Consider the following 26,303-nt stretch of genomic DNA (forward strand, 5'->3'; position numbering starts at 1 on the left):
AAAAACAATAATTCACCATGTTTAAAATAGTTCATGGGGTTGGCAATATATGGCTCGGTGGACTAGGCACTTGCCAACCAAGCCTGAGTGCCCGAATACCTGGGTGCAATCCCCAGACCCCTGGTGGGTTTCTGACAGTGAGATGGAAGGCAGAGCTAGGAGAATGTCCCAGAAGCTTGGGAGATTGTGGTAAGTGTAGCAAAGAACAGAAGCAATCGTGAGAATGAGAGAATCCTTGCCTCAAATGAAGTAGATGGTGAGGCCCCATCCTCTGTCTCCCACCTTTGGAATATGGCATATATGTACATCCACATTCTCTCCCTTTCTCTCTGTCTTACACACAAACACACACTCACACACAGAAATAATAATAGCAAAATGTAGTTCATAAAATTTTATTTATATTCAATCATACATATTTTGTGGCCAAAATGCATTTCTAATTCTGGTATTCTTCACAGAAATATGGCATACATTACCATTTTGATTTACTCCTTACAGATTCATACTAAAATATGCTACAAAGGAGAAGTAAGTCAATTTATATGACACCATTTATTGATTATGAACATAGAGAAACAGAAAAATATTCTTCATCAATATCAGAAAGCACATGCTTCCTCTTATTCCATTATTTCAAAATTACATAACCACTAAGTAGAAAGTAGGCAAACTGGTTCTCTATGTTGCACATTTCTCACAGTTGGATAATGAAGCATGTGACTAAGTGCAGTGTAATCTGGGATTTGTGTGAACATTAATTGCTAACGTAATGAAGGTGCTTCAAAAAAGCAGACAGGGCAGCTCTGTGCACAGCAGAAGTGTGGCATTAGCCAGATCTCTGTCCCAGTATCTTATTTCACTGGGAACAGTATTTAAAGAAGGTCCATCTGTGAACAGTCTGGACACCCACCTCAGGCATGAATAGTGTTTAATCAGGAAATAGTCTCACTTTCAGCATCCAGCACCAAAAATGAGCTATTTCAGCAAAGGGGGTATCTTAATACAGTTCTATAAATTCCTGTCATAGTAAATAATGATTTGACATTTTTCATTTGTTCTTAACAGAGTTAATTACATTTCCTTAGAAACAGTATTAAAATTATAGGTAATTTTTAATTATAAAGTGTTTCCTTGGAAACATTTTCTTGTATGGTAAAGCATACTTTGTTCCAAAATAGTTAATTTCACTTACAATTAGAAATCAAAGATGGAGCACAGTGTAGGGTAATTTGGAAATTGTCACACTAATTGCCACAAAAAGTTAATTTTTCACAACAGACAACTAACAGTGCATATCCAATTAACTGCCACCCTTATTTAACACTATCCCCTGAAAGGAATTATTCCATTTTATGACCATTAATTGGTCCTTGGCATTAGATATTTTTAATTTAGAAATTTATTTAGAAATTATGTAAGTTTTAAATTTGGAATAAACTGAACACAATGATCACAATTTTTTAAAACACCAAATAATGTTGGTGACATCAAAGTTCACAGCAACTGTCTTACACATCACCTTAACACACTGGCTTCACAGCTAAGGGTAAGCCTCTCTTTGGTTCATAAGGTGTTGTCCTGGAAACCATCCGGATGCAGTCGATAATAGGGCAGACGCTGAGACAAAGAGTACAGCCTGTGCACATGTCAGTAACAGTGGGCAGGTGGGTTTCTGGATCAAACTGTATAGCCTGCAAATGGAGATCAGAGAATTGATGCTACTGCCCACTGAAGTCAAGGACCCCCCGCTCGGCCCCCCATTTAGCATCACCATTTTTCTCCTCTGAAATAGAGTTGCTTTGAGATGACTCCATCCAGCACCATGGTGCCACTATAGCAACAGCTGGACTTACAGGAAACAAAGAAATGAAACTCCTTTCAGTTTAAGAGAGATTGGGGGATGGGTGTGCTTGCCTCTTGCCTCTGAAAACAAACTCTAGACACATGAAATGTTTTGGGTATCTGGCTTTATGTGGGTAGTAGAGAATTGAACCCCGACTCCCAGGCTACACAAGAAGTACCTTTAACTACTGAGCCATCTCATTTCAGTTTTAAGCTCATTTTCTAAGCTAATTATCTTGGCATTATCCTACCATAAAAGGGACAAAAAATGGAGAGGTACAGTTGATACCCCATCCTACCTGGCTTTGACATTACTCAGGCATAGAACTAGAACAAGACCTCTAGCTCAGGACTTTGAGTAAACTGATAATCCATCTACCCTTCCTTCTTTGCTTTCTGCCTCCCTCCCCTCTTCCATCCTCCCTTCCTCCCTCCTTCCCTCCCTTTCTTCCTCTTTCTCTCCCTCCCTCCCTCCCTTCCTCCTTCTCTCCCTCTCTCCCTTCCTTCCTTCCTTCCTTCCTTCCTCTCTTTCCCTCCCTCTCTCCATTCTGTTCCTTCTTCCCTCCCTCCCACTCTTAGCTCTCTCTTCTCACTCTCTTCCTCTCTTTTCCTTTTCATCCTCCATTCTACCTTCTCTCCCTCTCTCCTTCTCTTTCTCCCCCCCCACCCCCACAGGAAGCAATAAAGTATAAACAACAAAAACACACAGTGGGCAGTGAAGGTTGAGAGTTTTTTCAAGTTGCCATGGTTATTTGTCTGTCAGCAACATCTTAACAGTGGAACTGCTATGCAAATGCTGGTTGGAAGGCACAGACTTCTATCTAGGAAGGATCCCAGAGCAGGAATATGGAGATGGGGGAGCCAGGGCAAAGTGCATCCAGGGAATGTGGCTCCTGGAATGAATGTAATGAAGGAGAAGGAAAAGAGGATGAAGGCAGCTGAGAGAAATATTCTTATTCAACTCTCTCTGATTCTTTACTGCAGATACATGGTCACTATCTGCCTCACAGTTCGGCTGCCATGCCTCACTCACCATGATGGATACAAACTCAAGTCAGGTGCCCAAACAAATTCTTCTTCCCTTAAGTTAGTTTTCATCAGATATTTTATCAGAGCAATGAAAACAGTAACTTATATAATAACATCATGACTTATTTTTAAAAGGCTATGTTCACTTTTATGTGTGTGGGATGGTGTCTCCCACCTTCAGAGTGGGTTTTCTCTCCTCATATAAAGCTCTGTGGAAACAACCTCAGAGACAGATTCAGAAATGTGTCTCCCATGTGGTTGTAAATTTAGTCAAGTTGACAATGAAGATTAACCATCCCTATTTGGTTTGTGTATATAAACTATATATATATATATATATATATATATATATATATATATATATATTCATATTCCTAGGAAACAGCTTTATGTTTGAGTAAGAATTCTAACAAGCCATTTGATATGTCTTCATAAATCATTGTCATGCTTTATGTACATTTCAGATTGTTATATAAAGGAGTAAAATTATTTCCCTTAGGCACCCCTTTGTTATACAGTGAGATCCAATCTAGTAACTGAGAAAAACTAAAACTCCTACACTTAAATATCTTACAGTTTGAAAACTTATAAGCCTTACACTTGTAGTTGATCGGTGATTTTATTTTTTATCTTTTGAGATAGAAATGGCAAAGAAGGACTTTCTAAATCTTATCTACTGCATGACTCTGTTTATTTCCCTTATTATTTTGACTGTTCTTATTGACATTGACTAAAAAAGCTAGAAGTCCAAAGTGGGAGCTAGAATTCAAGGGATTGGAAAAATGATGCTGTGATAGTTATAAGACTTCTTGATTTATTACTATTATTTAGAAGAAAGATAAAATGAAAGTCAAGGTAATATGATTAACATTTTCAAAAAAACTCAGATCTTTCAGCTAGGGAGATGTGATAAATTAGGAAAAAATTTGATGTAGATCCACTGTCAAATTAAGAAAGAAGACAATTTTAAAAATTAAAGAACAGCTGTCAAAGAATATATAAAATTGAGCAACATGGTACATGTCCTTAGGTTGAATAAAGTATATAAACTTCCCTTTTAAAAATATTTTTATACTTAAAATTTCATTGAAGCTGGTGTGGTGGCACATGCCTTTAATCCCAGCATTCAGGAGGCAGGGGCAGGAGGATTGCCATGAGTTTGAGACCACCCTGAGACTACAGAGTGAATTCCAACCTGGGCTAGAGTAAGACCCTACCTAAAAAAGCAAAAACAAAATATTTTCATTGATCACTTTTAAATGATTTTAATTTAAATTATATCTTTATTCATAGCTTAAAGTGTATAATACAAATAATATTGTTTTTTACTTTTAGCAATTTTAGTAGTTTTTTTTTTTTTTTTTTTTCTTTTCGAGGTAGGGTCTCATTCTAGCTCAGGCTGACCTAGAATCCACTATGTGGTCTCAGGGTGGCCTTGAACTCACAGTGATCTTCCTATCTTTGCGTCCTGAATGCTGGGACTAAAGGCGTAGGCCACCATGCCTGGCCATTTTAGTAGTTTTTAATAAGCTTTAGAATGGGCTTTCAAAGGTCATTTACTTTTATAATACATTAGATCTTTTGCTAAAAATTTCAATCTATCATCACTTCTTTATCTGTAAAATTGAAGTGGTTCAAGGTTACAGTTGTGTCAAATGCTATTAAAACAGCATTTTATAAGCACATGGAAGGTAAACAAAGAAGCATATGAGAAGTTAGAAGTTCACAGGCTGTACTTTCAAGAGGGTCACCTGTGCTGGAGTGAGTCTCACTGTTCATCTGTGTCCTCCAACAGACTTCCAATTAGAAAAAAAGGTAAGCACATATGGTCATTCATAGTGATAAAAAGAATCTCCCTGTCTTTTCCAGCTTCACAGAATTCCTCTGACCTAAACTACACCAAAGCGCTTTACTTTACCATTGCTGTAAAATTTCCATCAATATTGAGTGAAGGAACTTTCTCTGTCAGTGGAAGGAATGTAGTGTTTTCACATTAAAGGCAAGAAATGGTAGTTCTTCATTCCCTCAGTATTAAAGCACAATGCTTTCCTAATGTCCTTTAGTTTGTGTAGATTTGTTTTAAGTTGGATTTGTCCCTCCAATTTTATGGGTGATGAAATGATATTAAAATATTATAGGGACTGGGAAGATGGCTCAGTTGTTAAGGGTGTTTGTTTGCAAAGCCTACAAACCAGGGTTTGATTCTCCAGTGTTCATGTAAAGCCATATGCACAAAGTGGTACATGTGTCTGGAATTCATCTGCATCCTTAAGAGACCTGGGCACATTCATAATTTCTCTCTCTCTGTTGCTCACTCTCAAATAAATAAAAGACTATTTTTCAAAAAGAAAAAGATCTGGGCATGGTGGCACTCACTTTTAATCCCAAGCACTTGGGAAGCAGGCATGCCAGGATTGCTGTGAGTTCAAGGCCAACCTGAGACTACAAAGAGAGTGATTTCTAGGCTAGATTGAGACATCTACCTAAAAACAACAACAATAAAAAAAAAGAAAGAAAAAGAAAAGAAAAGAAAAGAGAAAGAAAGACTAATGCTGTATATCAAATAGTGGCTGGATAAGCTACTTAAAGTGTTCTGTGGCTTGACAAGAAGAACTGCAGGAGGCCGAGGTTTTCAGCGACTCACAGTGCAGGGGTGCCGGCGTCGTGGTGGGGAAGGTGGTGCCAGCATTATTGGCAGTTGTGGTTGGACAAGTTTTTCGCAATTGGGTGGATCAGCAAGCCAAGAAAGGGGCACGCTGTGGCTTTGCTCACTTTCTTCTTTCCCCCATGTTATCCAGGAGGGGACACAGCCCATGGAATGGTGGTGTTCACATTTAGGGCCTCACTAATGCCTGAGATGTTTTTTAATCCCATAGGTAGGCAATTGAAATAATCCCACTTTAAAGGGCCCTTAGGGAAAGTGGGATAGGGAGAGGGAATATAATACTATAACCTTTGTAAAAAAATAAAAATAAAAAAGAGCTGGAGAGATGGACTATCAGTTAAGGTGCTTGTCTGTGAAGCCTAAAGACTCAGGTTCTATCATCTAGGTCCCATGTAAGCCAGATGCACAAGGTGGTGTCTGAGCCTGGAGTTTGCTTGCAGTGGCTGTAGGCCCTAGCATGTCCAGTCTCCCTGTCTCTCTCTCCCTTTCTATGTCTCTAATAAATAAATAAAAGTTAAAAATGCCAAAATAAAATAATAAAATAATTAAGAATAATAAAACTGGAAAATATTGTTTCTGAGGGGTTAGATATGCTAATTAGCTATGTACACATAAAGACAATGAAGAGTTATCAAAAAAATCATACATATTTGTAAAAAAAGAAATTAACTATGCCAGTTGTATTATTATATATTATAACTTTCCTTATAAACACACCAAAAACACAGTACTACACTACAAGGGTGCATTAGTGGCTTGCTCATTGCCAGGACAAAATACCTAACAAAAACCCACTTAGTAGCCGGGCATGGTGGCACACACCTTTAATCCCAGCACTCGGGAGGCAGAGGTAGGAGGATTGCTGTGAGTTCGAGGCCACCCTGAGACTACATGGTGAATTCCAGGTCAGCCTGGGCTAGAGTGAAACCCTACCTCAGAAAACGAAGCAACAACAACAACAAAACCCGACTTAGTGAAGGAAGGGTTTCTTTCAGCTTTCACGTCTGTGTAGCTGTTGGTCATGGCAGGAAGGCATGATAGCATGAGCTCCAGGCAGCTGGTCACATTCTTCACAGTGAGGAAGCAAAGAGTGATGACTGCTGTTGCTTGCTAGCTCTCTCTTTTTTACAAAGTTCAGGACTCAGGCCCACAGAAAGATGCTTCCCACAGTCACAGTGGGTGTTCCTACCTCAGTCAATGTAAACAAGATAAACTCTGCCGGGTACATCCAGAAACTAACTTAATCCAGGTAGTCCCTTATAGGTGATTCTAGGTCTTGTCAAGTTGACAATCAGTGTAAACCTTCACAGAGGGTAAAAGGACAGAAGGGCCTCTGCCAAGAGCAGTATTTGGCACACCTGACTCCACTCACATAGCTGACAACAGAAGAGGCTTTCCATCTCTAGAGTAAGAAACAATGTGCCTAATAGCATCTTCATTCCAGCAACATCCTTACCTGGTAGCCAGAGTCGTTACAGGTCATGTAGCACTTGCCACAGTTGATACACATTTCTTCATCAATCAGAGCTACTACCTGCTCTGTGTTGCTCAGTTCACCATACGCTCCCAGGTACTGCAGGGCTTTTCCGATGACATCCTAAAGGACAGCACTGAGTTACTCACGGCATGCATCCACACACACTCCTATAACAGCTAATATAAGCCAAATTTCTGTTTTGATATAATGGTGCAGTGTACAAACCTAGGATTTTTGGTGTGTGATAGTCATCACAGATGAACTTCCTATGATAATTAGCTTATGTACTTCTGAAAGGAAGGCGACACGCAAGCCTAGGTAGACACACAAATCTTGGGGAGATGGCTCAGTGGATAATACCTTTGCTATAAAAGCTATGAGGCCCAGATTTCAGATCCCCTGACAACAGGTAAGGGCTAGGTGGGCACTGCAGCACATCTGTAATCCAGGTTCCCAAGAGGCAGAGACAGGGCATTCCAGGGTGGAGGTGGAACTTGGCTAGCTGAATTGGTAAACTCCCCAGATAGGTAAGAGACCCTACCTAGTAAGTGAGGTGCAGCATGATGGGGTAAGACACCCAGCACCAAACCTATGGCCTCCATATTCATGGGTGTACATGTGCCCGCACGCTTGCACAAACACATCCCTATACGCATTCAAATTCACCAATACATATACATACTGAAAAATAAAGTTAAATCCAAAGCAATACAAAAATATACAACCATCTTCAATTGGCTTTTTATTGGATAAACTATAATAATGAATAGAAAAAATGGGGCTGGAGACATGGCTTAGCAGTTAAGGTGCTTGCCTGCAAAGCCTAAGGACCTAGGTTCGATTCTTCAGGTCCCACTTAAGCCAAATGCACAAGGTGGTGCATGCATATGGAGTTCGTTTGCAGTTGTTAGAGGCCCTGGAGTGCCCATTCTGTCTCTTCCTGTCTGTCTGGCCATCTCTCTCTGTCTCAAATAAAAATAAATTTAGGAGCTGGAGAGATGGCTTAGTGGTTAAGCACTTGCCTGTGAAGCCTAGGGACCCGGTTCTAGGCTCAATTCCCCAGGACCCACATTAGCCAGATGCACAAGGGGGCACATGCATCTGCAGTTCATTTGCAGTGGCTGGAAGCCCTGGAGTGCCCATTCTTTCTCTTTCTCTCTCTGCTTCTTTTTCTCTCTCTGTCACTCTCAAATAAATTTAAAAAGTGAACAAAAAAATAAAAAAATACATAAATTTAGGCCAGGCATGGTGGTACATGGCTTTAATCCCAGTACTTGGGAGGTAGAGATAGGAGGATCACCATAAATTCAAGCCACCTTGAGACTACATAGTGAATTACAGGTCAGTCTGGACTAGAGTGAGAGCCTACCTTGAAAAAACAAACAAAACCAGAAAGTAAAAAATTGAAAGTCTTTTAAGCTTATTAATTTATTTATTCTCAAGTTGGGTCCTTGAAGGACCCAATATAACATAAAGGGATAAAAGGTTACATACACTAGAAACATTAGGTTGCTGGGATGAGGAGAAGTATGAATTTTGTGCATTTATATTATGGTATTGGTATCCTAGATTTTCATTTTAAATTGTGCTTTGATAACATACTCTCACCTGTCATGTCTTGAAGATGTATTTTTATTATTTAAAAATTCTAATTTATGTTAATTAATTAGATTGATCCAATAGTTAAATTAGATGTTCTTTTCCTTTTAAAGAGCTAGAATTTCCTTCATTCACCACTGAAGATCTTTCATGCAATTACACACTGCTTTGTTCTTCATAGTAATTGGAAACATGCTTAATATGGAAAGCAGAAGATGTTTCCTCAACAGTGAGAAACACTTTGTTTCACAAGACAAAACAAAATGCCAGACTATAACATTGTCTGTCAAATTAGTATGCTATAAAGGTTTTCTGCTTTTGTTTTTAACCTTTAAAATGAGACTCTTTTGTGTAGATTCAAGGTCCATCTCAAAAAGGCTTGACTCTTACTTGAAGGCATCATTCTATATTCTGCTTAGAATTTTATTTCTCTTCACTTCTTTTTATGACCTTGGTTAATCCTTAGTCTTCACTCCTTGAGCTTTTCTAAATAGCTATATGCTGATTACCATAAGCTTTCAGACTGAGACAAAGTTTACATTATATGGATACTTCATTTGTGTACTCTCTCACTGTAAGACCATAGAAAGCTTCAGTAGTCTACTTTCTTTGCAATGTACTGAATTTATGATTTCAGCTACATTGCTGAATGTAGGTGGTCTCTTAATATTCAAGTCTGTGTCTTCATTCTGAACTTCTCTGGGAAGCTCAAGGTCTACGTTGACCAATAATGCGACAAGCTTCCCCACTAGAAATTGGAGCCACTCACTGAATGTAAGAGACAAAGCCCATTCCTTCAGTTCTTTGACTAGTATCAGGATTTGTCAAACTAGAGAGACTTGAATTTTCAGGGTTATGTTTCACTTTAATGTCTCTAACACATCATTGGTGGCTATATTTCTGAGGTTTAGCTATGCAGTATCTTTTTAATCCTCTTCCATTGTCTGCCACCATCTTTTAAACATTATTAATTTCCTACCACTTTCCCAATCCTATGAATCTATTAATATTTCAAATGTCATGTCCTCGTGAGGGTTTCTTCTTCCTTCCTTCTGCTTTCTTAACTAAATGTCAAGATGTGGTCATATTCCTTCTCTTCTTCCTATCCTTTTGTTAATTCAATTGCAATGTGATATTTCCTTTTCTTTTTTCCTGCTCTCTCTCTCTCTCTCTCTCTGAGATTTATTATAAGAAAGTAATGAAAACATTTTTTTTAAAAAATCTACTATATTTTAGTATTTCAGGCTAGTTGCCTGAAATTTAAGAGCATTCTTTTACTTAAACCTCAGATATTGTAGGGGTGATAAATTATGAAATATGGACTCAGACCAGTGCTGCTGGGCTTCAAATGCCACGATCACACACAAACTGCTGCACTGATTCATTTCTTATTCTTTACCAAGGCTAGGTTCCTATGTTGTCATCATTTAGAGGCCTTTATTCATCTTTGAATGACATGGTGTTCATGTTCCTGCAGATCATTCCATAACAGATGCTCAAACATGTGTCAGTAAGTATACCTTTGTGTGTCTATGCCTAAACATGTAACAGTGAGCACACAGTTACATGGGGTAGTAGGTATTCTGCTGAATACTTTTATTAATGTGAATATTTTTATATGAGTATATAAAAGATAGTCAAGGGACTGGAGAGATTGTTTAGCAGTTAAGGCACTTGCCTGCTAAGGCTTATCTGCATTTTGTTCTCCACTATTCATGTAAATTCAGGTGCACAAAGTGGCACATGTATCTGGAGTTCATTTGCAGTGGCTAGAGGCCCTGGCACACTCATTCTCTTTATATGCTTCATTCACTCTTTCTTAATAAATAAATAAAAGTAAATTATAAATAATAGACAAGCTGAATATGTTAATAATTTCTAACATTTCAAAAGAGTCAATGCATGAGCTTACTGTCTAGCTATAAAATGCTATTTATATGATATGAAATACCTTTTTCAACACAGTAAACAAATCAGTTAAAACAGTTCATTTACTGAATCAATTCATGATGACTGAAATCATCAGTTACATATTCAACTGATGAGTAATCAGAAAACTTCCTAGACAGTCATCAGGTTAGGGATTTTTTGAAAGAATTTATATACATGTTTAAGAGATTTTTGTTGCAACCAAGTCCACAGTCTGTACACTATGTCTTCTATTCTATGTTGGAGATTTGCAGTTGTCAGTTTTAAAACATCACTATTTAATATGAAAGCAGATAAAACAAGTCCTTGGGAGCCATTAGAAGTTAATAGCACAGAATTTTAAAAATCATCAACATTCAAGTGGGCGTGGTGGCGCACACCTTTAATCCCAGCACTCGGGAGGCAGAGATAGGAGGATCGCCATGAGTTCAAGGCCACCCTGAGACTCCATAGTGAATTCCAGGTCAGTCTGGGCTAGAGTGAGACCCTACCTCAAAAACCCCCCCCCCAAAAAAAATCATCAACATTGTGTTTGTTTTTTAATCTGGAAGAGAATAAAAGAATAGTATTTAAATTAAGTTTGGGAGTTGCAATCAAAATGCATTGTAGTTATATGTGGCTAAAACTGTGGACACGTTTAAAACCTCTGGGTGCACTGCTGGCTTACGAATGCCCCTGAGTACATGTCCTGGACTCTGGAGTTAGCAGATAGGAGTATACAACCAGTAAGGCACATATGGCTCATGTAGTCCCTCTTGGATACACATCTCTAGAGGTTAGGCAACCTATATTCATTATTCCACACAGGGTGTTCACATACAAGGGTCAAATAATCTATGCAGCCAGCCCTGATTAGTGGAACTGTTTGTGTGGGGAGGTATGTGTGTAGAGAACAATATGGCACATCCTTAAATTATAGATGTCCATAAGGCCTGTAGCATCATAGAACCATATTTTTATCAATTAATCATTCTTATAGGATAATCAAAACAGTTTTGAAATGATGGACAGTTAATATTTCTGCTTGATATAAAGTTTAGGTCTACCATGCTATCCTGATCTTTTGTGCTCTTCTCATTATGATAATACAAATTTATTAGATTTTGACCTACTTTTTAAAGCTGATTGAAGTATTTTTAAATTGTGATTGTTATCAGACACATTAACTGCTCTTTTTAGCTTTAAGTCTTCACATTTGATTAGCATATTTCCTGTAAATCTGTGACCTTCAAAGCCCATGACCAAGGACAGCATGCTGTGGGCAGTCACTGTGATGTCTAACCTGAAGATCCATGATTGAAATTATTAGGTATGCCTTTTTAATTACTTAGATCTGTCCCTATCAATGCCGTTGTGTATGTCTTCTGTTCTTATCTTGCCCTTCTTGCTTTATAAGCTTATGCAAAGAGGAAATGAGTTCATTTTATTTATGCTCACTAACTCAGCTGATTATTCATAGCATCTTCTTTTGTTAACATTCAAGTCAAAAATTTAGTGACCTTTGTACAATTTCACTGGTCCCAGGCCTCAGTCTTTCTAGTCTAAATCTCTTCTCCACTACCACGGTTTTATTTATTTATTTGCAAGGAAAGAGAGAAAAAGAGAATATGAGAACAGGTACCCTTGGGCCTCTAGCCTCTACAAAGAAACTCTAGATACATGCGCTACTTTGTGCATTTGGCTTTATGGGGTTTCTAGCAATCAAACCTGGGTGGTTGTTAAGCTTTGCAGGCAAGCACTTCAATGGCTGAGTCATCTCTCTAGTCCTTATTCATTTATTTAAAAAACGTGTTGTTACTTTGAGACAGAGTCTCACTTTATAGCTTAGTCTGTCCTGAAACCTTACTATGTAGCCTGGGCTAGCCTGGACCTTGACGGCTTCCTGAGAGTTTGAATTGGAGCCTGGGTGTGAGCCACTCACTGCACTTGGCTCACCTTATCCATTTTTAAAGAAATTGGCAAAACATTTATTTTGGCACAAGGTACAACAATCTCAAACACATGTACTTTTAAAAATATAACATGATTGATATGCTACCAAATGCTCTCTGGGCTAGAAAGCAGACACGGTTTCTGTGCACTGAGAACAAGAGGCCTTGTGTTAGAACTCAGTAGAACTGGAAACTGAAGTCTCTGCTGCACATGCTGAGATGAGACGGTTGACTCACACTGTGATTCAGACCATGAAGTAACAGGTCATCCAGCAAGGGTAAGATAAATAGAGACAGAAAGATGCAGGGCAGAAGTGAAAGTGTTGAAAGAAGGTGGCGTGGAGGGGACAAGATACATGGGAAAGGGCTGTGGGGCCTGTGGCTCTGATCATGAAATTACTTCCATGTGGGGTGGGGCCCAGGCTTTAAAGTTTCAATTTTTTGAGGACATATTGTATTTCAATTAATTTAGTGAAGCTCAGTGTATTTCTTGATGTCTTACCTAGCTTAGGCTTTAACTAACTTTCAAGAGTGTTTTTCCTCTTCCCTTCAGTTTTAAGAACACTCTATACAAGGACTTCAGGAAAGATAATAGGGATGGAACAGTTCTTTTTAATTGTGATTTAACAATACACCATCTGTTCTAAGGAGTGGGTGTTTTTTTTATTTTTGACTTTTAATAGACAAATATATATTTATATTTTCATAATATTTTCTTCATCACTTGTGTGATCTGACACATGCTTAAATATTTTTGTTAAAATTTGTGTATTAATTTGTGAGCAGAGAGAGAAACGGAGAGAGAATATCTGAGTATGGAGGTTCCACGGTCTCTATTCACTGCAAACAAATTCTAGATGTATGTGCACTTTGTGCATCTGACTTATGTGAACACTAGTGTATCAAATTCAGGTCATTAGGCTTTTAATGCAAGTGCCTTAACTGCTGAGCCATCTATGCAGCCCTCATGCTTCAATGTTGACATAACTTTTCCATGTTTCTCACAGACATATGATCTATCTTTTCTCATATGACCACTGAGCACTAACATCTAAATTCTTAACCTTCTTCTTACTCCTTGAGAAGAAAAACAAAACAAAACAAAAACACTTAGTGATTGTGTCACCAAATTTCTAATTGAAATCTTATTCTTGGTCCATCTTCAGGTCAGAGACCCAACTATGGGATCGTATCCACAGCTTCCTTCAAAACTTCCTGGAACGAGATTTGCTAAGGTTGGGCATTTATATATCTACACAGCGACTTCCTTTCTTGGCCTAAGATCATATTCAGATTACTTTAGCTCTTATTTTTCCTAAAAAATATTTTAAAATAAGTATCTAGGAAAATGTCTACACAAGCCCTCTTGTTGTGAGGTGACACTTCCAAGGACAAGGAAATTCTACACTCTTTCTGATGCTCTGTTTTAGTGGTGCAGCATTTTCCCCTGAAGCCTGCCATGCAGAACTACACAGCTCCTCTCTCTCGCATGTACACATTAAGCATCTGGTTTACAGGGTCTCTGATGTCACCACAGGATGACATTTCTGTTTGTCTTTCATTTCACCTGCTGCTGCTTCCCACTCACTTCAGTTCCAAGTGTGTGGATTTCCATGTGTGTGCACATCTCTTTGGAATGCAGTGTTCCTCCCTTGGCCCTTTATTCTAAATAACATATACACCTGATATGTTGCCATGTTTCAGTCAGGAATCACATAGCAGAAAATCTCCAGGAGACTTCAGAGATTATCAACTTTTTAACCAAGTTCTGTTCAGTTTTGAAAGTTCAATGTGATGAGTTTTCAAGTGCTATTTGTTTTTGGTACACAGACAACCAAGAATATTAATGCTAGACCACAGTCCATTTCTCTGTTTTCTTCTGAAAATTTCTGGGCAAGTTTCCCACTATTTTCTTTCTGTGTCATCTTAGTATCTAATATGGTCTTACAGTTTTATATGAGTACATTTCTCCTTCCTTTCACAATTCATTTTAAATCATAACAGACTCGGTCAGGATGACTGGCCTTTCGCCAACACTGCCTTGCCAGTCTTATGAGATGTTGTCCATCTCCTTCTCGGCATTACAGGAAGAAGATATGAAAACATTACTAATGCCCTTAAACCATTAATTTTCCTACCCAGAATCTCAGTGATGGTAGAGATACATTCCTGCCTTCATAAAGAGAACAAGAATTCATTCTCGTACATATCAACAGAAGTGGGAAGCGTTGGGGGACTGTATATATCTTCGCAGCCTCTCAAGTTTCTGTTATCTGCTTCCTGGGAATAAAGCACATTTCTCATTTAGCTGGACTGCTTGTTCACACCATCACTTCAGTTGTCTGCAGCCAGAGGTTAAAGCTGCTCAGGTAGGAGACACAACTTTCTTTTTCATCTTTCATACCTCTGAAGCATCTTCAGAAGGTACCAGATCTCCTTGTAGAAGGAGATTGTCATCACCAACAGGGGCCTGGTCTCCTCTTCTTCCTTTCCTCATTCTTCTCAGTCTTCCAGCACTAGTTTTGGTTACCTGCCTCTGCCTAAGATTTTTTTTTTTTTCTATTTCCTTCACAGACTCAGAGGCAGTATGATGAGGCAATATGCCTGGTAAATGTTGACATGAAATTGAAACCAAGATGTGAGGATGAAAAAGAAGACAGCAATAAGTTACCAACATATTCCTAGGCTCTCCATTATTTTCTTGAGGTGGGCCAATGAGAGTCAGGATGTCACAGTGTTTGCAAAGAACCCTAGCTCTGATGCAGGTATTGGTGGAATATCACTGGGACTGTCCCTCTTGGTACTCTAGATGGAATTCTTAGTGGTTTAATCAATCTATTTCCTTGCTCTTTTAAGCTGTGTTAAGATTGATCAGAAAAAAAAATCAATTGATGTCCTCATCACTGTTTCTCAGTTCTTTCCTTTCTATGAATTTCTATTCAACAAAATAAGTTTATAACTTTGACATCACTCCTACTTCATGTATGGATGCATATGGATTTGAAGTTTTCATGACTATATATTGTCATAAATATATTTGGATACTCTGTTTTGAAAGCATACTGATGTGCTTGAAATGTGATATCCAGCCCCCCCAACACACCCACACACAATGGGATAGGAGAGTGCCCAAGGATCTAGGCTGTAGAACTACACTTTGCAATCAAATTTGGGCTTAATAATATATTCTTAACTGGGTAACCTTACATACATTATTTAACACTTATGTTTTTAAGGTATGTAATCAGTAAAATAGGAAGGATACAAATACCTCAGAGGGGAACAATGAGGCTTACAAGAGCTAATTTACAAACACATAGCAGTGCTTGAGGCCTCATAAGACTCAATAAATATTAGCTTTTATTATTAATTCTCTGATTAATTAACACTAATTTATTAAACTATACTTTAAATATCACCATCTCTGTGAAGCTTTCTGCAATTTACCTGAGGCAGAACTAATCCTTTTACCCTATAAGTTCTTAGAGCATTTTGTACATATTCAATTGGACTTCAAATCATTTTAACATGTGTCTTTCTCCCTTGATATAGCATGAGTTCCAAAAGGATAGATTTCTTCCTTTTTAAAATTCAAGATGCATTCCTACATTCTAGCATAATTCCTGAGTTGCAGTGAGTGCATAATAAATATGTGAGTGGTATATCTCTACTAAGATCTCAAAAATTCCCTGAGCCTAGGACCACTCTGCATTTCTTTGAAATCTCCCATAGTCCTTAGAGCATTTCTGGACACAGAGAAAATAGTCAATAGAAACTTGTTGATTGTCTGAGATTGAAGCTATCTACCTGTGGAGCAAGAAAACATTCAGTCATATCAGCCATTGGAAAGGAAATATAAAACACATGGACACACACACACACAAATGATGAGGTCAATAGAGCAATTATAAAATTATGAGTGGGGGCAGTGCAGTATATTAGTGTATATAGTATATATATGACTAAAAATCTTGTCTAGACAAGAGAGGCTAAGTTAAATTTGTGGTGCACTATGGATCCTCTCTTAACAGATGGGATGTCTTATACTATGGTACCACCAACGATAAACCAATCAGTATTATGGAGTTTAAGCTACTTATCTATAAAGATACCATCAGGGAGGACAGAAGAAATAAATTGATGGGTGGGCAGAGAAAATATTAAGCATGAAAACAGGTTACACTAGGCCCCCAAGAAATATAGAAGGAGAGAAAGGTGGTATGTCAAGCACCGGAGAAACACTGTAGGAAAAAAAACAAAGCAACATGCAGAAATACACAACCAGTGGGGGTGTGCGCTAGAAATAAACAATGAAAGGATAAGAAGCAAGGTCTGGTGCACGTGCAGAGAGAGAATGACTCTTAACAAGAGCATGGCTGCTGATTTCAATGGAGACTGAACAACCATACATTCACATCATGCAGACAGGGTCTGAAATAATGGCCAAAAGGGCAGAGGACTTGAATGAAAGTGACAATAACTATGGCTCCTTTCATTTGAATAGAACTGTGCTCTATACAATCCTCACACACACATCCTTTCATTTAAAACAATGGAGTTCAGGCCCTCTGACATTATCACTTAGTTACTCTCCCAGCTGCCAATCTCTTGCCTGGATTGTGAAAAAAGCCTGTGTTGCAGTCAGCTTCATGTTGAAGCACCAATTAAGAGCAGCTTTTGGGTGGAAAGAGTTTATTTTGGCTTACAGGCTCAAGGGGAAGCTCCATGATGGCAGGGGAAATGATGGCATGAGCAAAGGGTGGACAACACCTCCTGGCCAACATCAGGTAGACATCAGCTTCAGGAGACTGTGCCAAACATGGCAAGGGGAAGCTGGCTATAATATCTGTAAGCCTGCCCCCAAGAATATAGTGTCTTTAGAAGGATCCAATTCCCAAATTCGATGATGGAGACCTAAGCATTCAGAACACTTAAGTTTGTGGGGGACACCTGAATCAAACCACTGTAGCCTGTAACTGCTCTCTCGTCCACCTTGGTGTTTGTGTCACCACTGAACCAGAAAGATACAAAAATAAGTCATATCATATAATTCTTTCCTTTAAAGGATCTCAATAGTTTTCTGCTCTGGATTTCCTTACTTCGGGATCTCTATGCTTCCTATTCTTTCTGCATGGAAAATTCTTTCACTAGATGGCCTTATTTGGGAGTATTTACTCAAATTTCATTGATTAAGCAAGTATTCCTAACCAGCATCTCTAGGATTTATCATGCTGTATTATTCTCCCATGGGCATAGCATGCATTCACTTATCTGTTACTGTCTGTTTCTTCTTACTGACATGTAGCCTCTATGACAGACAGATTGCTGTCTACTGAATTGCCATGACTGTAATGCCACTAGGATGTGGTGGCTGTGAAATAATGACAATTGTACAGTAAAGGTATCTATGGTGAGTTTGACTGTTGCCGCCACCTAGAGGCTGGAATTCTGTTGAGTACAAATGAAGGGCAAAATGAAACCATGCAGTAAGTCCTTGGTAAAACAGCTGGTGATTTTCAATCCTATGGGATCACAGCTTCATTCTTAAGATTTCTTCCTGCTTTGGTTTCTCTATGACATGTTCATTTCCTGTTTCTATGGTCAGTTTCATTTGTTTCTCCAGTGCTCACTATTTCTTCATAGGAATTAAGACATAAGAAAGCATAAGATCACCTATCTTGTGTCTGGCAGAGTAAGCAGTTGAAGTGTCATTACTTTCCTCTTTATTTTGTTGGGTACATGACCATAATTCCCTTGAGTTTAAATCTCAAAATACTCCAATCTAAAACTTATATCCCACAGTAAAAAAATTCAGACAAATCTAATGAAATAAAAAATACAACTTTGATTTGGTACATCTTCCTTTTCTTACTGGGATCATTAGAAATTTAGTCAGCCTGGTCTTATGTTTAATTTCTTTTTATTCATTGTTTTTTAATCTAGTGAGAATTGCCAAACTCTAAGGGAATAAGACTATATTAATTTCAACTTAGTCTCTACCACTATATATTTGCCAAATATAAGTCCACCTCATGGTCACTTAGAAAATTTCTTTTATTCCTTAACCTCATAATCCTTATCTGATTTTCTCTATTTTAATTTTTTTCTTTGTAAAAAATATTTGTGAATATGTGTGTATATGATGATGACATACATGTATGGACGTGTGGTCCAGTATTCAATGGTGTGCATGGAATTCAGAGAACAACCACTGGATACTGGTCCTCTCCTTCCGCCCAGGAAAGCCTGGTAGCCGGCGTATGATCTCCCAGGTTTCCTGACTCTGCACACCACCATTAGAGTGGCTTTGAGATTATAGATCTGTGCACCACTTTTTTTAAAACTGGTTTTATGTGGATTTTGCAGATCTGAGCACAGGCAGGAGGCACCTATGAATACTAGACCATGGAACTATCCTCATCCTTATTTCCTTAGTAGGCCTCTTTAAATTTAACTTCCCCATTGCATTGGTTATCTTTGTGATGCTATGAACAAAAGACCCACCACAATAACTTAAAGAAGAAGGTTTATTTTGACTCATGGTTGTAGAAATGTCATGGCCAGTAGTGCATTGTGGAGCAAAGTAGTTTGCACCATGGCAACCAGGAATCTGAGAAATGGAGCATGTGAGAAAAGGAAAGGGCAAGATGTAGTCCCCATGAACAGTCCTATAGAAATCTATTTCCTCCAACTAGGCCCCACCTCTTACCTTTCTCCAACTCCCCTATTATAAATCTATCATGAGGCCAGGGTCCTCATGATCACATCATCTCTACAATGTTATCACAGACATACACAAGGCGTAGTCTTTCTTTAGGCATTTCTTAATCAGACATAGTTGATAACCATCACACCCATGGAGGACTTTTGGGCTCTTTATATCTAAATTAGTTCTCTCTATGCAAGAGTCCATGCTATGTAGCTCATATTAGGTACACTTGTAATTCAGTAGTTTCTGTAATTCCTTATGTAATACCCACCTCTCTTCTTTTAAATGCTTTGTGAGCCTACAGAATGCATCTGTTGTCTTCACTGACCACTGGATGCTCAGATCCTGGTATAGTGCTTGTCTTTTAGCAGGTCTGGAAAACATACTGTCATCTTCAAAACTTACAGCTTGGTTGGTATGGTGGTTTGAATGTAAAATGTTCCCCATAGGCTCATGTGTCTGAGTACATAAACCCCATATGGGGGCTGCTCAGGAATGTTGTGGTACATGCAGGGGTGAGGGCTTGCTGGAGGAAGTGGGTCACTTCAGGAAGGCCTGGATGTTTTACAGCCCAGTCCTATTTGCTGTTCAGGCTCTGTATTTGATGATGTGATGATGGGATGTAGTTTTTCTACTCCTGTTATGCTTTTCCTGACCCTCTGAAGCTGTAAGCCAAATTAAACCCTTTGCCTTCCATAAGCTGCTTCTGGTCAGGTCTTTTATCCCAGCAATGAGAAAGCAGCTGATATAGTTTGTCTTCAGAGTTTTCTGCATTCCTAGCCATTCTTGGGTTTGTTTTAATGGACAAGGTGGAAATAGCCACCACTTATCCAATTATCCTTCTTACCTTGGCCATCCTAACATTATAACTAACATCAAGTAAGAATTACTTAGAACAGTCACTAATCACATTAGGCTACGAAGGCACTTCACAAGCCATGGCTTGAACATAGGAAGTGTGTTCAGGAGTGTCATGCTTCATTACGGAAACTCTTCTACCATACGCACAGTCTGCTAAAGGCTTAAAGGTTTGATTGAATGAAGCAACCATCTCCTTAATACTTGCTTATAGTCACTTTCTCCGAGTAAGAGTACTTCATAAGAAAAATGACAATGGTAAGTCCAATTTCAGTTTTCTCAGCAATGACAAGCCTTCTCTTTTGACCATTTGACTAGTCTTTCAAAATTCATGTGTTGGAACTTAGCCCAAAATTCATGGTATTTGCATGAGGAAGGCAGCAAGGGTTAGATGAAGTCTCCTTGATGGCAGTAGAGCCTCTCTAAGAAAAAAAAAAAGAGACTTAACCTAGTGTTTTTACATGTCTTGCCAGGTGATGTCATTGGTTGTGTTATGGTACAGCAAGAAAATCCTTATCAGATGCTAAGCAGATGCTAATACCATCTTTTTAGACTTCTCAGATTCCATCATTGTGAGCCAAATAAACTTCTATTCACATTCATCTAATATCTTTTAATCTATCATCTGGATCACTTAATCCATATAAGACAAGTATATAGTAGTGTTGTTTCTTCTTTTTCTTCTTCCTTCTCCTTCTTCTTCTATTCTTCTGTTTCTCCTCCTTTTTTTTTTCCTTCTTTACCTTCTTCTATTTCCTCTTCTTCCTTTTCTTCTACCTCTTCCTCTTCTTGTCCTCCTATTTTTCTCCTTCTTCTGTTTTCAACAATATCTTCATATGTAGCCCAGGCTAACTTGGAACTCATGAGTGAGCCTCCTGCCTCTTGAGTGTACTACCTGTGAAACAGCTTGGGTTGTTTCGTATCTGACTATGGTTATAATATGCAAGGTTAAGAAAATGAAAACTGCATAGAATAAATGCATAATTATACAGACACACAAGTAGGATTAAAACCAGAGAAATGTGGTCAGTAATGGAAGATAAATTGGATCACTATTTCAGTGGTGATCACCAGCCATTTTGGGAACACATGTAAACCAGTTCCTGGAGGCAAGAGGATTATGAGCTCCAAAGCATCCTATGCTACACAGATAGAACTTGACTCACAAAAACAGAGGGAAAGAAAGAGAGAGAGAGAGAGAGAGAGAGAGAGAGAGAGAGAGAGAGAGAGAGAAGAAAATAAAGAAAAAAACGAAAGAAAGAACCTTCCATAAATCTTGGTTGCAATATGATGCTATGGTTTTGCATAGTGCTGCCATTGGGACCCTGGATAAATGAGACATCAGATCTCTCTGTGGTATGCCATTCAGCTGAAAGGAAATCTGGATTTCTTTCAGAACTCAAAAACTAAAAGGAAAAAAAAAAACCTTAAAATAGAATTTATATACACAAGATTGTCTTAGTAATCATTATTGTTTATCCAGAAAATAAGTTCCCAAAACACAAATAAATGCACAGGGTTCCCTAAGTCAAATGATAGAATGTTGTTCCAAAATGTAAGGTATATTGATATGCCTGTTGTATACTCATAATTTAGTTGTTTTGCATGACTAATGCAAGATGTGTTGGCCTTAATTGTGGATGAAATTAATAGTAATTTTCTATAAGAACACAAAGAATCTGGGCTGGAGATATGGCTTAGCAGTTAAGGCATGTGCCTGTGAAGCCTAAGGACTCAGGTTCAATTCTCCAGGTCCCATGTAAGCCAGATGCACAAGGTGGCACATGCATCTGGAGTTTGTTTGCAGTGGCTAAGGCTCGGGAGTGCCTATTCTCACTCGCTCTCTCTCCCACCCTCCCTCTCTGTCTCTAATAAATAAAATAAATCCTAAAAAAGAAGACAAAGAATACATCCTAATATCTCCTGACACCTTTAATATACACAAAAATATCCATGTAACACATACCTAAGTGTGTAAAATACACAAAAAGGAGGTTATTATACTATTTTATAGCATTTTCCTGGTAGATAGAATTGTGGAAGCTTCAAGAATACTTAGAAACAAAATCAGTGATATATTTTAGGAGAAAATTTTAAACCATATTTGTATGAAAAAGATACATTTGTGTATTTAGCTTTTTAATTTTTACCTTGATGGTGGGAACAGGATTTTTGGGGACGAAACCATCTCTCTTAAGTGGTGAACAAGCTTCATTTTGTCCTTTCTGTCTAATCTTGCTTTCTGCTATGATTTTCTTGCGCTGTTCAAGGAAAGGTCCAAAGTTTGGCAGTTTCTAAGGGGAAAACACACACATAAGAACACATCACACGAGGGAACACAGGAGGACTTCTCCACACACACATATCATCAAGGAATATGTATATGGGAGACTATTTTATGTCTCAATTTTTATTTTTAGATTTTATTTACTTATTTCCATGTGTGTGGTGTGTGTGCATATGTATTATGCATGGTCATATGTGTGGGGGTATATGCACATGTGTGCTCACATGAGACCAGAGGAAAACCTTGGATGTTGTTCCTCAGGTATTCCACAGACCATTTTTTTGAGGTAGGGCCTCTCACTGGCCTGGAGCTCACCAATTATGCTAGACTAGTTTTCCAGTGAACCTAAGGGATCCACCAGTTTACATTTCTCCAGTGCTAAGAGTACAGACACATACCACCATGCTCAGAATTTTACATGAGTACTAGGAACTGAACTTAAGTCCTCATTATCTGCAAGGCAAGCACTTTACACAGTGACCAATCTCTCCAACTCATGCCTACTCTTCAAAAGGTCTTCATTTGTTCTTTGACTACTACTCTTCTAGGTACCAGATTTCACTTGGAATTGAAAAGAACACAAGAACATTATACCTTGACCAAATACTTATATGTATTAGATGCAAATGTTAATTGAAATGTATTTCTAAATGGAATAAATTTTACAATGGCAAACTAAATCCATCCACTTAAAATAATAGCTATTAGTTAAACCATTTATTTGGTTTGTATAGACAGAAGGTCAAAACTACAGATGCTTTTTCCCACTCCATCAGGTTTTTAGCATAATAGAGATATAGCTATAGTCCCTGACAAATGTTTTTGTCAATGACAAAGATATTCTGGCAAAGTTCTCATGTTCAGTTCCTTTTTATTGTGCCCAATTAAAAAAAACTTATTAATTAGTTTTGTATTCAGCAAATAGTCAGCTTGGTACCATTATTAGGCTCATCCATGACCTACCCCTGCCCATTGGCCCCTCCTTGTTGAAGTATATGGGTCATGCATTGTGGAGTTAGCCCACAGTTATGGTAGAATAAATGTCTCTGCATATCATGACCCAACATGTGGCTCTGACATTCTTTTTGCCCCCTCTTCCGCAAAATTTCCTTGAGCTATGTTGGGTTCATTTTTGGTCTGCTTCAGTGATGAGGTGTTGGGAGCCTCTGGGTCTGTGGCTCTCTGATTTTGTAGGAGTTGATTTTTCTCTGTGTTGATCTCCTTCCCCCTTGTGCTGGTACCCATTTCACCAGGAGAACAGCACCCTTGCTTGTTTAGCCAATTTTTTTTAGTTTCAGCCAGGGCCCTTTTGATGGGGTGGCTCTCTCCTGAGGATTTACATCTATCTGAAAAAGAGAAGGTGATTCTCCAATGGAGAGTAAGCTAGCATAAGGACAAATGAAATAACCCTTACTTTTTTAATAGAGAATTTAATAGGTGTAGGCCCTCTTGTAGCCCATGATTGAAGGTAGCTTGATAATGGAGACTGGGTTTATGTTTGGATATGGTTCTGACTTGTTTCCCAAATTGTGCCCAAATTTTTATTGTATCACTTTAAAGACTGTAACTAATGTTTATTACAATTTATTTGAATAGTTGAAATACAAAATGATTCTTCTGTATAAAAAATAAATTGTATTTTGCATGAATGAGGCAAAAATAGAAATGAAAAGCATAGGGTATATCACAGTGCTTAAACAAACTCCATCCCTATTCAAAATCACATCACACCTTTAAATCTCAAGGTTATTCAATTGTACTTTACAAAGTTCATTTAGGAAGATACCTAGGTGGCATGGAAAAATGCTAAGTGGTTTCAAGTTAACATGAAAATGCCCTCATAACATTCATTATCCCACAATTATTTCCACTTCACTTTGTCCTCCCCTCTTCAGGAACCTTTGATCTCCACTTTCACTGACACACACTGCTGATGATAGACACCACTGAGTTCCACATGCTTCCTGTCAGCTTGTAACCTGGAGTTTCTAGGTCTCTTTTATATGACTGCAGAAATACCCTCTCACTCCTGCAGAATGAAACCCATTTATCTAGCTGATGGAGGTTTGCAAAACCACAGTACTCCAAGGTCATCCTGATCTGTTATCTTGCAAGTACTTTGGTGAAAAATCACAATTGTTCCAAAGCACTGGCCTCCACTTTCTAGCCTGCACAAAGCCCTAGGGAAATGAGTTCACTGGAGCTGAAGACTGCAGAATGGTGAGTACACTGAACATGAGCCAGGTTCTAACCAGGGCAAACTGCCACTGAACATTTATAGTAGCAAATAGCTTATTTCTGTGGAAACACTCAAGCTTATTTCAATCATCAATTCATTGTAATGATATCAACAAGCCAAGTATATGAAAACAATGTCATCAATGAGTTTAGAATTTTTGTTCCATCTCTAAATCTAAATACCTTTCCAAATTATGTATCTAAAAACTAGAATAACATAAAAAGATATGATGGCAGGGAAAATATTTTCTATCTATTTTACTATAAGGTAAGTGATTCTAGCTTAATGAAAGAATAAAAACTATGAGTATAAAAGACTCCCCAATACTTATCACATTTGTTAGGTTATCAATTTTTTTATTTGATAGAGAAGGGGGACAGAGAGAGAGAGAATGGGCATGCCAGGGCCTCCAACCACTACAAATACACTTCAGATGCATGTACTACCTTGTGCATCTGGCTAACATGGGACCTGGGGAATCAAATCTGGGTCCTTTGGCTTTGCAGGCAAACACCTTAAGTGCTAAGCAGTTCCTCCAGCCCCCAATACTTATCACAATTAAAAGCTACCTTAATATAGAAAAAAATATCTTTTTTGAATAATGCTTATTTGAATGCCTGGGGCAAATGTCTAGGGATTACACTTACAGAAATGTCCCTTTGCATCCAGATGATATCTCATAAGGTGATGAACACATGATGTAAATCACGTCAGAATGTCACTCTTGCTACACATCTCTCATATATCAAGGATGCCTAAGTCCAAATCTTATTTTGATAAAAGCTGTGAAGAATGGCTCAGTATTAGAAGCCAGGTGTAGTGACCTGCACTTGTCACCCAGCACTGGAGACGCAGAGAAGGCCATTGGGGAGGACACTTGCAGGCTAGTGTTGGCTAGTCAGTGAGCTCTAGTCTTATAAGAAACCTTGTCTTGAACTGTCAGGTGATTTTGTTGTAAGAAAGCCCTAGAGCCATGAGTGGGATAGTACCCACTGAAATCTCCAACATAATACAGGATTTTGCCAAGGCTCTTGGTTGCCCACCAGAACGATATGGCAAGATTCCACATACTTCTATTTCAAGGCACTGGGGAATCAAGCTTGACCTGAAGTGTAACGTTCTTTGCAGTTATAACATGGAAAAGTGCCATGTAGGCTTCTGAGGGAGAAAAGTTATTGTGGTGATTTGATGTAAAATGCCCCTCAGAGCCTCATGTGTTTGAATGCTCTACTGACAGCTGGTGACACTGTTATGGAGGACTGTGGAGCCTTTGGGATGTGGAATACTGTTAGAAGTATGTCTCTGGGATGGGTCTTGAGGTTTACAGTCAGCCCCTATTTGGCATTTGCTCTTTTGCCGTCTTCCTCCAGGCTGATGCGAAGATGTGACACTAGCTCTCTGCTCACGTGTTGCTTTCCCCACCATGATGAAACTTCCTAAAACTGTAAGCTAAAATAAACATTTTACTTCCTAAGCTACTTCTGGATAGATGAATCATTTCACAGTGAAAAAGTAATGGATATAATTATCAAAGGTCTTACTTAGCAGTGAACCCTGCCAGCTATATAGCTGACCAGCCAGGCATGATGGGCCACGTGTGCAGTAACGGCATGACTGCTGTGAGAGTAACTAATTGCTCTCTGATGACATCTGAGTTCTACAGGAGATAATCTATGTCTGTACTGAAAGATATTCACCAAGTTTGAGGCTACCAAGATCATGGGCCTTAGGAGAA

At 38.5% G+C, this 26,303-nt stretch overlaps 1 protein-coding gene across 1 annotated transcript in view; it reads right to left on the minus strand.

Moving 5' to 3' along the window:
* Positions 1-379: 379 nt before the first annotated feature.
* Dpyd (dihydropyrimidine dehydrogenase) overlaps positions 380-26,303 on the minus strand; it is a 1,202,971-nt gene continuing 1,177,047 nt past the window's right edge. The window contains exons 21-23 of the mRNA XM_045137960.1: positions 22,193-22,336; positions 6,996-7,136; positions 380-1,694 (exon numbers count right to left, since the gene is read on the minus strand). Of these exons, the coding sequence (XP_044993895.1) occupies positions 1,524-1,694; positions 6,996-7,136; positions 22,193-22,336 (456 nt within the window). The 3' untranslated portion in view covers positions 380-1,523. The remainder of the gene's footprint in view (positions 1,695-6,995; positions 7,137-22,192; positions 22,337-26,303) is intronic.

Source organism: Jaculus jaculus, chromosome 19 (assembly GCF_020740685.1).
Source record: "Jaculus jaculus isolate mJacJac1 chromosome 19, mJacJac1.mat.Y.cur, whole genome shotgun sequence".
NCBI classification, from domain to species: domain Eukaryota; kingdom Metazoa; phylum Chordata; class Mammalia; order Rodentia; family Dipodidae; genus Jaculus; species Jaculus jaculus.